This window comes from Diadema setosum, chromosome 17 (genome assembly GCF_964275005.1).
Source record: "Diadema setosum chromosome 17, eeDiaSeto1, whole genome shotgun sequence".
NCBI lineage: Eukaryota > Metazoa > Echinodermata > Echinoidea > Diadematoida > Diadematidae > Diadema > Diadema setosum.
The window spans coordinates 36,004,574-36,021,645 of NC_092701.1; the positions used below are offsets into that span (position 1 = coordinate 36,004,574).

The 17,072-nt window shown below is 36.8% G+C and overlaps 1 protein-coding gene across 1 annotated transcript in view; it reads right to left on the minus strand.

The window, feature by feature from the left end:
* Positions 1 to 17,072, minus strand: part of LOC140240952 (neural proliferation differentiation and control protein 1-like) — a 118,016-nt gene that overhangs the window by 41,422 nt on the left and 59,522 nt on the right. The window contains exon 3 of the mRNA XM_072320724.1: positions 2,410 to 2,472. Coding sequence (XP_072176825.1) covers positions 2,410 to 2,472 — 63 coding nt within the window. The remainder of the gene's footprint in view (positions 1 to 2,409; positions 2,473 to 17,072) is intronic.

The window sequence follows — 17,072 nt, forward strand, 5'->3', positions numbered from 1 at the left end:
CCTTAGTAAAAAAAATATGAAAATGGTGTATTTCTGTCTTTGCATTCAAACTATTCATAAAATATGTATAATGGGGAAGGGGGACTTGTTTAGTTCGATGAATTTATTGATAAAGAAACAAAGATATGATTATTACTGAGACCTTTTAGCCATAACTGTGTCTGAATGTGTTTATCAGTAAACTTTGCCATCCTTGCCATTTGCAATACTCCTATGCTATAAAGTATCCAGTAATTTAAGCAAGAACAAAAACTTTCAATGCACACATAATACATATAATGATATTCATTGATTACGTAAAGATAGATATATAGATAGATAGATAGATAGATCAATAGATAAGATAGATAAGATAGATAGATAGATAGATAGATAGATAGATAGATCAATAGATATATAGATAAGATAGATAGATATACAGATAGATAGATAGATAAGATAGATAGATAGAAGATAGATAGATGATAGATAGATTGATAGATAGATAGATGGAATAAGAGAGAGAAAGAGACAATGTAAGATTAGAAAAGAGCTAACTATGTATAGCATAATATGTGAAGGATATTTGAGGACAACATACGCATGCATTCATGATCCACTCCAAAACATACCTAACCCACAACACATACAAACTACAAACTCACACACAGACAAACACACACACACACACACACACACACACACACACACACACACACACACACACACACACACACACACATGCACTACATCCCCATAACCCTTTTCTCCTTGATTTTGAAAAACCTACTGAATACTTATTCAGTGAGTCTATTTTTTTGTAAATCGATACTTCCGAACAATGTTACGACTGGTTAAATTCTCAACTGTGGAGTACAGATAAATGAATGGAGAAGCGTCTTTATGTACATCAAATTCATAGAGTGATCAGAGTTATTGTGTGTTGGTTAATGTGCGAGAGGCGCCTGTGTCGCAAAATTTGCGAAAACAAAAACCTAGTGAAATATATGCCATACATAGAACACGAAATACAAGTCAACGAAAAATTGCAGTCTCAAATATACATCTGTTTTGAAATAATAAACAGCTAGAAGGTAAATGCATTCTTGGTATATACCGGACTACCATTAGTGTGATTAGCTGGCCTCCAAACGAGGTTTGTCCTTGGCAGATTTCAGAGCAGAGTAGATTAACATGCTACCTTAATAGCATTAACTCCATCATGAATTGATATGGGAAGGATTAATGCTTACACGTTCCCCTCCAAATATGAGCTCATTTCACGTTCAGTTACCGCTAGGGAAAACGTGAGGACAACGATAGTTCATGGTTAAATCAGGAAGAAACCTCCACTGGGACATTGGAATCAGCAAACCAGCTGCAGTGAAGTAGGCTACGTTGTAGCACTGATTCACGCTGGAAGTCATACTCGCGTGTGCACAGTTTGATTGTTGGGGAGTTAAAACACAATGCATACCAGATTCTAAAATCTACACAGACCCCACATAGACCCTATCTGGTTACAGTGGGCTGTAGCTCAGCTCAACCTTTCACGTGTACTGCACATGCATTTGGTGCTCAAAATTGCTTTAATAGAAAGCTGCAGTTTTGCAAGTAGAATGTTTTTTTAGTCTAAAACTACAATATGCAAAAATGTGAAAAGCATAATCCTATAATATCTTTTTTGAATTTTCACTGGGGAACAGTGATAAGTTTGATAAAATTTCAAGAAGTAATCATTATACAAACTGTAGCTCCAATGTTTGACTATTTTGATTTTGCTCTGAATGTGATAAACCCTCAATCGGATTCTTTATGCACTAAACCGTATGTCCCCCAAAAAAATTACAACGGGGACTTCCGCAATGATAACTTTAAAAATACTGAATCAATCCAAATACAATTTCAGGGTATGAAATTATAAATCATTGCCCACGTCTTACAGAAAACCCCACTCGATTTGCTTCAGTGGTCAAAGAGAAATGAGGAATTTTGTAGAGCATGTCAGGAATCTCTTTCCTCCAAGTTCTGTCTATTGTGTCCACATACAAGAGCATCCAAGTGCTAAACTTGGAAGAATCAGAGTCATGACATGCTTTACAACAATCCACATTTCTCTGTGACCGCTTACCCAAATTGAATGGGGTTTTCTGCAAAATAGAGCTAAGATGTTATATTTTAAGACCCTGAAGTAGCATTTAGACAATTTAATCATATTGGGTATTATCAATCTGAAAATCTGATTGTAAATTTTTTGGGGGGACATACTGTAAAGCATTGTTTATCATAATGCTACATGGCATAATTTTCATATCCTCAATATGTTTGATAGATAAATCAAAAAAATCTTGAGGAACTGGCATGGTATTGTAGCATTTAAAGAAACTAGTGATAGAGTGTAGACTGAAGGACTAGGAAAACTGCACTTACCTCCATCTCGTTTGCTGATAAAGTCCAGAATTTTCTCCTGAATCTCATCATTATGTGGAATTTCTGTGATGCACAAAAGTCAAGAAATAAACAAAGGTGATTAGACATGATAAAAGAATACTCACAGATATGTACATATGTTCAAAATCTGAACAACAGTACAATGACAAGCAAGGAAGAAGTATGCCATTAGAGGTTGATGGAGAAAATGATGGCTAAAATTCTTTGAGATAGGGAGCAGTGTAGCCAGGAGACATATTGCAGGATGGCATCAGGAGGAGGACTAGTCTTACATTTCATACCTGCTTAAAGTACAAATTTTGGAAAATCACCTGCACACTGAAATGTCTCAAACTTTTGCTTGTTCTTTCATGCTCATATATATAAAAAGACATAATCCTAGTATGAGTAATTTTTGGCAAAAAGCTAACTATTAGACCAAAATTTTGACCAAGAATCATGAACCATGTCCGCTACCCCTGGTCTTCCAGCTTGCCCTGATCATCCATTTCTCATTTTTTTTTTTTTCAGGATGACGGAAATGTGGTTGGCATCTTCAACAAAGTGCTGATTCTGTAAAATGACACTAAATGGCATGTACATCATTACAATATGAGGGCCTTTCATTGCAATGAAGAAAATCACAATCTGTAGTGTCGACATACATATGGAAACTCCAGCAGAAAAATGCAATACAATAATAACTAGACTCGGAATTTGTCAACATTGACAAATTAGGTGATCCGATCTATTGCGAAATCAATGATTTGAGTCCTGATCCCAATAGGCATGACCATACAGGTTTCATTTGTGTTGAGGGGTCATTGGCCATGTGATGTTTGGAGTCTCATTTAGAAAAGGGAGTCAGACCTGCCATCTTTGGTACCGAATTCCGTATGCACTAACGAAGATACAGAATGAAGTATATTTGACCTTTGACCCCATTTTGCACACCAAAGATGGCATCTGAGCAAAAAGTAGTTATTTTTTTTAAATGATTCTTGTAAAATGGTCTTTGCGTGTGCAAAATATGGGAAAGATAGGACAAGTATTCACCAAGATACAGGATGAAACATTTATGACCTTTGACCCTAATTTACATACCCAAGATGGTGTCCGATCAAGCAGTTGTCATTTTATGAAATAATGTACGTGACATGAACTAAACATGTGCAAAATAATATGGGGGTGATAGAGGCTGTTTTTCTTGAGCTATTACAAAGAAAGTTGCAGAATGAAAGAAATATCTCAACACATCGAAGATAAGCTTTAATTTTAACCAAGTTTTTTTTAGCATGATCCAGACATCGTATGAAAAAGCAAAAGGCACATTTCTGATAGCGCAAAGTCTCAGCTACAACATATTAAAATCTGGGAGAAATTCACCGAAGGGTAAGTGAGCTAGTGCTCGATAAAGACAATCATGTCAACTTTCACGTCTAGAAAAATTCCCTCCCATAGAGATAACACGTCATAAAGAAGGAACAGAAAAAAGTACATATGACCTTTGACCCCACTTTGCACAGAGAAGATGGCATCTGAGCAAAAAGTGGTTATTTTGTGAAATGATTCTTGTAACATGATCTTTACGTGTACAAAATATGGGAAAGATAGGACATGTATTTACCAAGATACAGGATGAAACATTTATGACCTTTGACTCTAATTTACATACCCAAGATGGTGTCTGATCAAATAGTTGTTATTTTATGAAATAATGTACGTGACATGAACTAAATATGTGCAAAATATGGTGGTGATAGGGGCTGTTTTTCTTGAGTTATTGCAAAGAAAGTTGCAGAACGGAAGAAATATTTCAATACATCGAAGATAAGCTTTAATTTCAACCAAATTTTTGGACGTGATGCCGACTCCGTATGAAAAAACGAATGGCACACTTACGATAGCCCAAAGTCTCAGCTACAACATACTAAAATTTGGGAGAAATTCACTGAAGCATAAGTGAGCTAGTGCTCGAGAAAGATAGTCATGTCAATTTTCATTTCCAGAAAAACTGCACTCCCATAGAGATAACACGTAAACTGGTCAAATTTGACAAGATTACTTTCAATCCATTTTTACGAGGTGATGCCGTCATCCAATCAAAATGTTGTTATTATATCAATGAAAGAACATTTAATAAGCTACAACATACTGAAATTTGTGTGAAAATTGGCAAAGGATAAGTGAAATACGCTCGAGTGAACTTGAATTTTGATGACGTCATTTTGAAAATTTACTTTTATTATTTTATTAAGAAATTTGATATCTTTTAATCATTTTTTCAGCATCACCAACCCATGAAATGACATGTACAACTCATCAGCTTTCAGAATATGTAAAGAAAATGGGGGGTCACCGTCCGTCCTGACGAGTAAAATCGGATTTAAAATTGGCGGTTTTTTGGCATAGTTGCACTGTATATCGCCATTGACGCGCGCGCGGAATTTCAACTTTGACGGGCCCGTATGACGTCATATTGAGTCGGATTGACTTGAAACTTGGTAGAAATATTCCTTGACATTTCAGTCATCCGATAAGTGTGAAAAAATTGGAAATTTCTATTGCATATGAGCTGTGCGTGCGTATATCTGCGCGCGCGTACGCGCCCGTCCTATTTTTTCAATTTTTCAAAAAATGCTGCAAATGGTCTGAAACGTGTGCAAAATAAATTTGAGCTCGATTGGAGCATACAAATATTTCAACGCGCGCGTACGCGCGCTTCTTAATAATAAATATGAATTTTGATAATATGAGTAGAATGCACTTGACTTGAAATATATGTGATGTAAATTTCATTGAAAAATTCCATTCCATTAATGAGATATGAATGAAAATGTGTTTTCATATAATGACGTCATAGTGACGTCACGGTTGACTGATCACTATGATTTTATAAAATTTGTCGACTTTGGGACACGATACATATATGGTATAATTTTGAAATTGATACTATGAGAACTTTCTGAGTTAATAGATGCACAAATTTTGTCCAGAAATAAAGAAGAAGAAGAAGAAGAAGAAGAAGAAGAACAAAGAATCAGTACAGATACAGAAGGTGATCCGAGAGGATACTCGGATCACCTAATTACATTTGTATGATTGCGTTTTTACAAATTTTTTAGGTGTTTCCCAGCACTTTACATCACATCATCATCGACAGTGCAACTGCTATACATACTGAACATACAATCAACCAATCTACTTAATTTCTCAGTTGTATATAACAAAAAAAAAACACAAAAAAACTACAAAAGTAGGTTAATGGGCCTGATGTTATGTATTGTGTACACTCTCTTTGGTGTAGAGTCTGCACAATTAGACTATCACCCAGTGGCAACTTGTGTTTTGTACTTGATAGCCTTGTGTTGAGTCCTACTATCTTGTGCAGAGGATAATGGGTAGTTAAGTGTTGCCTGTAGCATGCACTGTCTTTGCATTTGCAATATGCAAGAAATTTTCTATTTGAAAGTTAGGCTTTCCAAACAACCCCCACCCCTCCACCATCCCCCCCCCCCCCCAAAAAAAAAAAAAAAAAAAAAAAATGGGTGCGGGAGAAGGGATAAACAACGCTTCACACAGCATCTTTGGAATACTGAGATCATTTCTCAAAGAGTCTGGGCGTAATCATTATAAATAACTACTGCTGCCCACTAACTGTTTATTAGGCATGTGGGGGTGTGTGGTTTACACAGAAACTTGAATTTCCAGTAGGATTATTCAGGACACTAAATGCCGCCAACCTAAGGAAATTTCAGATTTGAATTTCATCTCTGATCACGTGTGGATGACAAAGACAAGAAACAGCAAGCAAAATTTGCTAAGCATGATTAATATGCTCACACTTGTCTCTATACCTGTGTGGAATTTCAATGAACTGGCTGACAGCTAGTGCCGTATGGAGTTTGGTATGTGGGATGATATGTGTGCATGTGTTTGTGTACAGGAGTATAAGCATGTATTTTAATACGGTCATGAAAATGTCGTATCTTAGCCACTGGATTACCTGAATACTTATTTTGATCTTCATGCATTTCAACAGCCCAAACAGCATGACGAGGGATTTGTAGTATCTATTACATGTAAAATGTGAAGAAATTGTGCAATTTGTTCGTTTGCTTTTTTTCCCCACCCCCCCCCCCCCCATCCCCGTAATAGGTTTCCATATACTGCATGTATACACCTAATTACAATCTTTCACACACACACACACACACACACACACACACACATAGACAGACACAGACAGACACAGACACACACACACACACACACACACACACACACACACACACACACACACACACACACAAACAACTACATCTCAAGGAAGAAAAAAAAAACATATCCCCATACCTTGAGCCTAATCCATCTTTTGAAAACAGTATCACCAATATCAGATGGGACCACCTAAATAACTTCCATCTGTGAAAATAACGCTTTCCCAAAAATATAGTTGTATCTATGGATTTCTACGGTTAATTGTCCTGTGGAAAAACAAACAAACAAACGAACAAACAAGAAGTTCTGCACAGCTGATATGGAATCTATCCAGTATGTCATACTTCTGTAATTACTGCAGATCCCAATCACTACTGGGACAAATATAGATTAATATCTCTATGCTAGATGCCCTACTTTTAGTTGAACACAAGATTTTTAGCATCAACGAAGGCATTACTCCATGGGTAGTTAGCACGGCCCATAAATGACTAACAACGCACAGTGCAATCATCAACAAACTGTTGCCCCATTAATTCTCTTCCTAATAACTAGTCTAAAACTTCCAGACAGCCAAAGTGTTACAGAGAAGAGATTTTATATCGCACAACTGTACGGCCCACAGTTTCAATCAAATGCCATTATTACTGGCTTTTACTTCAAGTATCATTTTTTTTCCTCATTGTCAAAATCCATAATATGACAAGAAAAACCTTAAATATGCAAGGTGTTATGTTGATTGCGGAGAAGATTATCTCAATCACAAGAAAGACAGAAAAAAAAAAGAAAGTTCATATTAAAAGCAAATGGAGAGGAAGTCAAAACATGCAAAATATTTGACTAAACAGCAATCTAGACATACACTGTAGTGAAGATTAAAAAAAAAAATCATACTCCTTGCCCTATTTTGTTGACAAATGTCACTAATTTATTTTGATGTTTCTGAACATCTTGTCATATCATAATGTTAACTGAAACTTTTTTGTTTGTACTTTTTAATTTCTTTTTCATAACTGCTGGAAAGTATCACTGTGGAGACAGAAAAGGTAGTATAGTACATTGAACTTTCTGTAATTCTATGGGTGTTGATCCTCTATTAAAGACATGTCTGCAAAAAGAGACTACACCTTTACATTGTTCCATATGTTCTCATGGACACTTCACCCAGATTCAGACAACATATTTTCAGCACCAGTAAAATGACACTAATGGCTTTGCTAATGAGCCGGTTTTGGTGCTGACGGATAAGTCATGTAGTCTACAGAAACAGACCCACTCTCCTACACGTAACTCTGCTATTTGGGAAGTCTCTCATTTCAACAAAATAGATTCTGTTTTCCAGTCTCATTCCATTTCTTTTTTCATTCCATTCCATCTATGAATAAATCCTGGAGGAAACCTACCCATCAGTGAATGCCACTTGTGTTGCCATGGAAACGAGGCAAGTCTTGTGTATGATAAAGCAGATGAAAAAGAGTGGAAAGTGGAAACTATTTTGATAAGGGGTATCCATTTCTACCTCTCCATTGCAGGTTATATCCACTCTGTGTTTTGTACACTCCAAACAGGCTCTTCAAAAGCCCCTCCCCCTACTAGACTTTCAAGGATTGTGGGTATTAATCATTCAACTTATAATACAGGGATGAGTAAATGATAATATCAGCGACTGAGGAAAGAAAAAGAAATATCAGGATACACTCTGATACTCTGCACATTAAATATAAATGCTTTTGTTATGATTACTCCACAGTTACTTAATCCTTGGAATAGTTTGCTATAAAGTCATTTGGGAAAAAAAAACAGCTACAAAACTTTGCTTTTAATTCCTCATTCATGTTAATGGAAAAGGTTTTATGACAATTAGGCTTTGTCAGGATTTGGATTAGAAAGCAACACAACCAAACTTTTGACAATTGCTGGCCCATATGATAGCAATACCCAAAGATAAGTCCACTGAAGAGAAGGTACATGTAATTGTAATCAGACATTGACCCATGCAATAACATTCATGTTGGCAGGTTTAAAGCATGCAAGGTCTGTTTGTTTGTTTGTTGTTTGATTGCTTTGTCTGTTTCCCTTTGAGATATTTGTGTTTGTTTGTGGATGAATTCTTTCTTATTCTTTTTTCATTTCATTCCACAATGGACTTTGCAAAACCCTTAAACAATATGCACCTAGAAATTTCTTTCAACCTGTCAACATCTACTAATGATATAAGGAAAGTGGTCACTTTAATAAATCATGCTATAATACTTTAGACTGAACAGCAGGGTTTGGTGATGAAATCATGATGAAACAAACAAATACACAGACAGACAGACACACAGACACATCCACACTCATATCTACAATGATACTGTACATGTTTGTTGACTCAATCTGTATAATCCACTGCCACTGGAGATTATACATAAAGGTCAACAATGTCTCCCTAAGGTGCAACTCAAGCCGGCTTTCTCACCTTCTACTGGCACTCTGTCCTATAAATACTATCTTGTAGGGTAGTTTCTGGAACTGATATTTTCTCTTGCCTCCACCTAAGGGAGCTCACCTAGTTCGCTGTGCAGTTTCGGCTAGTTACAATTGGGCTGTGAGGGGTTATAAAGTGATTACAGTCAACTAGCCTACATCGGTGGTGATGTAGCAGTAGGTGCATTCACATCGGACGCAAACACAACGTGAAATACACTGCAAAATAAATTGTGAAAAACCATGGGATTTGAGGTGGTACATTTTATCATGTGTAATTTAAACTTTGCACAAAATACGCAGGCAAGATTATGTATGAATCATGTCACAAAATATGATAGATCATACCGTGGTGTGTTAATTTTCATATGGCCTACCACACTTTCTGTCTTTTTCCTGCTGGAGATACACCCATGCACAATGTTTACCAGAAATACGATGGTATTTTCGTGAAGGAGACCACTACTAAGTAAATTATCGTGGTATCTTATTACCATGGAGTTTGCCCAATGAAAATGGTTCCATCATATTACTGTGGTAATTCAAATATGAACCTAATTTATGATGACTCTGTGTGGTGCACTTGATAAAACATCTGGAAAATGACGGAAAATATTTTTCCATGCTTCAACCAGAAGCTCACCTCACAGCTTCAATTTTACATATTAACCCAAAGTACCCTACAACCCCCCCCCCCCCCCCACTTCCAACCCCCATGCAGTTGGGGCAATAAAAACAAGTTAAGTTCATCAGAATTGTGAATTGTTTATTGATTAGTCTTTGCTGACGTCAACCGATAAACTACTCATTCAATATTAAGGTTGTTAGGCTTCTCAAATCAATATTGCTGATAGCGATATAATGGGACAGATGACTGAAGAACTATGATTACCTGCTAAATACCACTGAATAGCACCATTTGCATAATAATGAGGACAAAATTATTGCCATAGAAAATCAAGGCTGATTGGTTCTTTATCTTGACTCTACTGTCTTTACATTACTGTAAAAGTGGAAATTTTTGCAGTGTTGAAAGTTTTGCGCATTTTGTGCAACCATGAACTAGCGCAAAATAAAAGCACATGCGTAATTTCGCATGCCATGTGCTGCAGTTGATGTCTTGATTCTGTGGAATTAAAACAAGCCAAACTCGTCTTACCCAGCCGAGCATGAAAAATTAATCACGTGAAAATAACCACTTTTACAGTAAACACATTCTAACAGAATATTACCCAAAGAGCAGATATTGGTAACAACCCCCCCCCCAAAAAAAAAAAAAAAAAAAATAATAATAATGAATAAAAAATCAGATATTAATCCATCAAGACATTCATATCACCTAGGGAATTCCACTTGCTTGATGTTAAAAAAGAAGAAGAAAGTGTTGACTGTCACTATTGAGTCCTTACATTTACCATATTTATATAACATTCCTGCACTTTTGTGTTCATATAATCTCATAATCACATCTTTTCCACCTGTAACCTACAGTACTTTTAAAGATAAGATTTGTGCATACAGTATAAAATGGTGGAGTGGGTTAAGGAGAGGAGGAGGAAACCTCTAAATGTGTGCTCATAATTAAAACATCATTTTAAGCTGCAAATAACTGCAGTGTTACTCCTGTGTACAGCTAACAGTGCTACCAAAGAAAACAAATGAGAAGAAAAAAAAATAGAAGGGGAAGGGGAGAGAAGGGGGAGGGGAAGGGGGAGGGGAGGGGGACAGGGTGGGGAAGGGGGGGGGGGGGTGGAGGAGGCAGAAGATGAGGATGAGGAGAAATGACCAAGACTGACCGGTGGTGACATGGACATGAGGAGAGAGAAAGAGGAAAAAAGTGGCGCGGTCAACAAGGATGGATAGCTCCTGAAGCAGCAATCAATCAGGGAACCGTCAGACACTCTTACTCTACGTGAGTGTTTGCCATGTACTAGAGGATCGTGCCGTGCCATCTATCGAGAACCAAAAGGCCATTAATGCAGTGGCAAATCTGACAAGTTAGTGCCCTTCTTACACTGAATAATATTAAAAAGGTGGAGACCTTTAAACTGTGGAGACACGCCTTTTGCGGGGGCGAGTATTTCAATTTCACAGTGCGAGGACTGATGTTTTAGATTTTCTATCATGAATTAAAAGTCAATCTACTTGGTGTTTTTGGCTTTGACTGTGTTTCTCATCAACTCCTACTGTGCCAGGGACTTCAGACAGTGTGTACATTGCTATGGGGTTTTCTGTGCCAATCAGTACTCAAAGCACATAAAGGGCTAACTAGGAAGGTACCCAATGTTAGCAGTTACAAGCTAGAACAATCTCTAATACAAATAGTAAGCTCAACTTCTTTCACAGCCATTAGTTTCCATATACGATGGAAAAGAGCAATAGAGTACAAGTACATAGATGCACACAAGTGAGAATATTTCAAGAATTCACTCGAGAAGGACAGAGTTCAAATCAAAGCAATAAGCTCATTGGGGAATCTAACTCAAAATCACACAAATAAGACAGTAAGATTAGAACTTTGACATTATCTAGCATCAAATCTTATATTAAGGATATTCAGAACAGCTATGATTTTTTGTTGTCAAATTCATTTATGTCAGAAATATGTAATATTCATTATATGCAATGCATCAGTCACAAGCCTGTAGCTTGGGATGTGGCTGTAATGCACACTACATTGTGGAATACCACAATACCGTAAATATCACCAATACATAATGGTGTTGGGAAGAAGACGGAGAAAGAGAAGGGGGGGGGGGGTGGAGAGAGAGAGAGAGAGATGAAGTGGGAGAGATGAAGAGCCTGCATGCATAGTCAATATAATTCTGTCCAAGTATATTTCATGCAGTGTTTACCTACAGGCAAAGCAGGTGTATTCACAAGGTTTTAAAGCACAAGTGACCATTCCATCCTCAATTTCAACACCAATTCTTTGTCCGTGGGGCAAAATTTCAACAATCATCACGAACTCAAACAGACTTGCAGCCAGGGGAGAGAGCTCTCTAAGCATCGTCTCCACATGATGGGCTCCGGCACACAAACATCCATCCTAGTCGCTCGTATTTCGTATGATGGATGATCCACCTGAAGAATTTTGTTGTCTGTTAGATAAAATTCCTCTGAGATGAAAAATGGTGCGTGCGTAGCAAATCGGAGTCTATTTGCAGGATGCTAATCAATAATTAAGAAAATGACAACCGCATCAACAACAACAAACCCCCCCGGTAATTGATGGTGCTTATTTGTAGATATATCAGATATACTCAAGGGGGAGTAGTGTGATTTCTCAAACATCAGCAGAATGTAGTTTTCTTATCAGGGATACTGACAAAGTGCTCTCATTGGCATTTCATTTTCTTGTTTATACTGTTGGTTCAAAATAAGTCCTACAGAAATCAGTGTAGTGCAACTTTCATTTAGCTATTTTCTCTGGATTGTGGATTAATGCACATTCTAACTGAATGCCCTTTCAACAGAGTGTTGTTATTGTTGTTGTTTTGTTTTGTTTTGTTTTGTTTTATGTTGTATATAGCACATGTTACAGGAAAGTGCAGTTACCAGTGTACAAATTCATGATATAATGAGGCAACAAAGTGAGGCACACATGTTACATAATCACATGCATATTCTGTACACAATTTTTTAATTGAATTTTTGGTCTGCTTTCCTATGTCTTCATGACTTTGATCACATGGCTTCCATTCTTATTCATTGTCTTGATTGATGGCTTGAAAGATGTAATGTATTCTTTCATATGGTAGACATGCTAATGTGATTTTAACTGTATGGGGCTGGGCAGGGTTTGGCCTACTTCTCTGTGGCAAGTCTACTTTAAAAAGTCTGTCAGAAACTCTCTTTGCCAAATGATTTCAGTAAAAGAAATCGAAGCCAATAAAGGGGCTTTCAGTTTATAGTATTACATGCGCAAGAAAGCGTTAGCTCCTGAAGACGAGAGAACCAGCAGCACATGACTGGTACTCGACTATTGTCTTCCACAAAATGAATAGACAGGTAATGTATGTATTAAAATGAGCTTGGGTATATGCACATTCACAAACAAACATATACAAATGTATCACCACAGTCCATGTGTACTTAGATGCAAGGCATTTTCCAAATGTCACTTCTCCGCTGAACTTTACCATGCATCTTTGGCCCACTTTTCCACCCTTCATCCAGATCCGATCTGGATATAAAGAGGCCTAAATGTCATAGAATGTCAGCATTATCGTAAGTCACAGCCCTAACCAGTACGCTGGCTCTTTGTCACACGACGACGTACAATAGCGACATATAATGTCGGCATGATGATACACTGTATGAATGGGATTCTACGAAGTTCTTGAGAGTTCATGCCATTTCAGCTGTATACTTTTATGGCTGTATTCTCTGAAAGGGGCATTTGTCATGAACAGCATACAGTGTATCTTCCTATTTTATTTTTCAAAGAAGAGTGGGTGGTGAGCAGTTATTCAGAGAATAATGTGGTGGGTCAGTGTTCTACCTCGCTTCTAACTTTGTACTCCAATTGATGTCTGGTGTATATAGATGTCAAGGACCATTCCTTGGACTCTGTTCATTGTATCATAACATGAAATGTAACTAAACACACTGGGAAACAAAAACAAAATTAAACAAATAATCACCAAAAGAAATGGCATTGTATAGTAGAATAGAAACTTATTATAATGAATGCAGGAATTGATTTATAATATGTATTAATGTTATAGACTGTTTTTGTTTTAGTTGCTGACTTTTGATTGAAACAAGAGATGAACATTACATTTACCGTACAGTGTGATGATAAGTTTACAATTTGAATGTAACATTTTCAATATTAATAGATATCAATTTTATGTTTCAATAATGTTATATTTTTCTAAATTTTGATAACACCAACAATTTCATGACAGTTGTTGATATATCAACCAACATACAAATGCTACTAGCAGGAATTCATATTTTCATCATGGAAATATTTGTTTCAGATATTTTCTTTGGATCAGTAGTTCTCATCATGGTTGGTATACATACCTTCTTTATCTGAGGTACAAATGTATATGCACCTTGGTCATATTTACCAAAAAAAAAAAAGAAAACTGCTCACAAAATAATCTATTCTCCCCCACATAACCACTGCTACATCTTGCATATTAACATTATTTCAAATATAACCACAGCAAGACACACAGTTCAACTTCAAACCTATTTTTAATAATCTGAAGAGAAAAAAAAAAGAATCACGGGATCGTCAGAGTTCATATAATTCATCTTAAATACACAGATAGATCCACGATTTCATATTCCTTTTCAGTTTTAATTTCCCCTGGAGTCTATAGAACCCAATACCACAAGTGTCTGGTATGAGTCATAGCAAAAGGCAGACCTTTTTGGGTCTGACTTGTTCTCTTTCTTATCTCTTTTTCATGTCTGGCGTATGAAAATGTCAATTTCCATGGGGGATCCATGCGTCTTGAGATCCGTTTTGACAGGTGCAATCCTAGTGAATGAGAATGTACCGGCAGACAATGTCAGTTAATTAATCCCTAGATGCCCCTAACTGTGCTCTGCATGTCAAGCGTATGGGTAAACATATCATACTTTGTGTATACTGGCTACTAGCTAGTCTCCGATCAAGTATGCTCATCTCTGCTTCCGGCCTGTTTTTCGTGTTTTTAGTTCGGGGGAAATTTCAACAATATTTGACATTTCTCGCAAACATTTTTAGCATCCATGGTTGTGATTTGCTTGTGATTTCTTCTAAAAAGTATATACTATGAAGGGGTGTGAGATGTTCATAAAGTCTCTATGAAACCCCAAACATATTTTGACAGATATTGGAGAATGTCTCACATGTGTCTCGCAAAAATCAACAAAGTTGGTTCCACTCATTTCTCGACCCATCGACCTGCAAAGTGTTTGCCTACTTTGTGTATATTGTCTGAGACATTCTCACAAACATTTAGGGTATGTTTTGTGGGTAAATCCAAATGTGACGTCTGACCTAATAAAACCCATGGCCAAGATATCTGGACGGTTTAAGGCTCCATTGTTGGACACGTTCAGAGAAAACCCGCCGTGAATGTTGAATTTTGCTATCTTTTATATTTTCATCTTTTGCAAATGATTTGCATGCTGCTGCAAACAGGTCTTCAATCATTCCATGGGGAAAAAAAAAATCGTACCATTTTGTCCTCATTTTCTGATGGGATGAGGAATATTTAGGTTTTAATTTCTGCAGCTTACTGGCATTTGCAACTGGCTAATATTCTCATTCAAAATCTGGCTGTTGACAACCTTTGTTAAGCCAGAAACATTCATCTTTAATCATCAATTTGAATTGCATGCTTCTGATAGTCACTTACACTGTAACTAGACTGATATTGAAAAAGAATTTAGCAAACGTGACCGGTAGTATCAGATCAAAATGAACATAATCAAAAGCAAAATTACACACAAACATTACGGAGGGGCCATAAACTAATTGGTGAAATGGTGGCTGAATTTTTAAAAGTTTTTAAAAGTAAGGAGATTTGAATCCCATTTGTTTCAACAACAACCAAAATAAAAAACTGTTATATGAGAATTGCTCTTATCTTCATATGTACTCCTAGTAATCATTGTCATCACTTATCAACATTTAAGCATCATTAGAAATGAAGGTCAATTCCAGTACTTTAAGAGATTTGAAACCACTTTAATCAATTAGTGTCAGAAAACTCTAGCATCTGTTACTTCTCAAGGCATGACTTTCATTTTGTAACACTTAAATGGGAATTTACCCAAAATAAGTACATGTACTGTAAAAGATATTATTGCAGTGTGGAAATTATTCACGCATGTCACAAGAATACAAACCAGCACTAGATAAAGGCACAGAAATATTTTTGTCAGACATATGTTCCACTATATGCTGTCTTGATTCCATATAATTCAAAATACAGGAATTCATCTTACCAGGCAGAGCATGAAAAATATCCTACATGTATATTACAGTATGTCCTATGTGGATTCAAGGACTGCAGAAAAATTAAACACATCACATAATTTTGAAGAAAATGAAACAATATGTTCAAAAGCTGTAAATTTTCAAAATTTCAGTTAAATCCATGTATTGTCATGGCAGTGTAAGAAAGCTACAACAATTCATGATGTTATAGAAGTTGAGCAAACATAAAGAAAACATGGAGAGAGAGAGAGAATTCCATATTTCACTTTAACAAAAATTACATGTTTTCTCTACCTTTATAGCTACTTCTGAAGAAGAAGAAGAAAAAAACTGGGGTGAGTTTGAAATTCAGACAGATGGGTGGATGATTACACATTTATGCTGGTCAGAATTGTAATGATGCAATGCATTCTGTTTTTCGAAATATTAATTTATATGTATGCTACATGGGTGACCATCCTAAGATAAAACACTGAACTTGACCCGTTGAGGACGAGTCCCGAGTATACTCATGCAAGTGTCTATGGGAAATGCGTGTTGTAGCAAAATTAGCCCGTCCTCAATGGGTTAAGCATAGATAAAGCTAAGGTCTGATAACCTACCATCAAAAGTTTACCCCTTCACAGTCCAATAACAGTTTAATGATACTAATAAGGTAACTTCTGGTGAACACTAATCATGGACTTTTAGTATGCTTCAGGTTTGTATTTTTCTGGCCTTGTAATGCTGAAAGATTCTTGCAGCCAGAGGCGGAATTCCTTGAGAATTTTCCTTTTCCCCACAGCAACCACAAATGACAGATTGCGGAGACACTACGACAGCCGTAATTGAAAAATCCTTAACCAAAATCAAATCGGTCCATCCCATCAAAGACTCCCAACTCCAACCCTGTCCTGCCTGGGCCTTCATCTACATTAGGGGGCAGAGATGGAGTTGGACAGATTGCAACCCTCTTGATTAAATTTCGGGCCAAACTAACAGGTGCACCGGGGGAAAATGATTGGGCACTGAGAGCGGGGAAAGA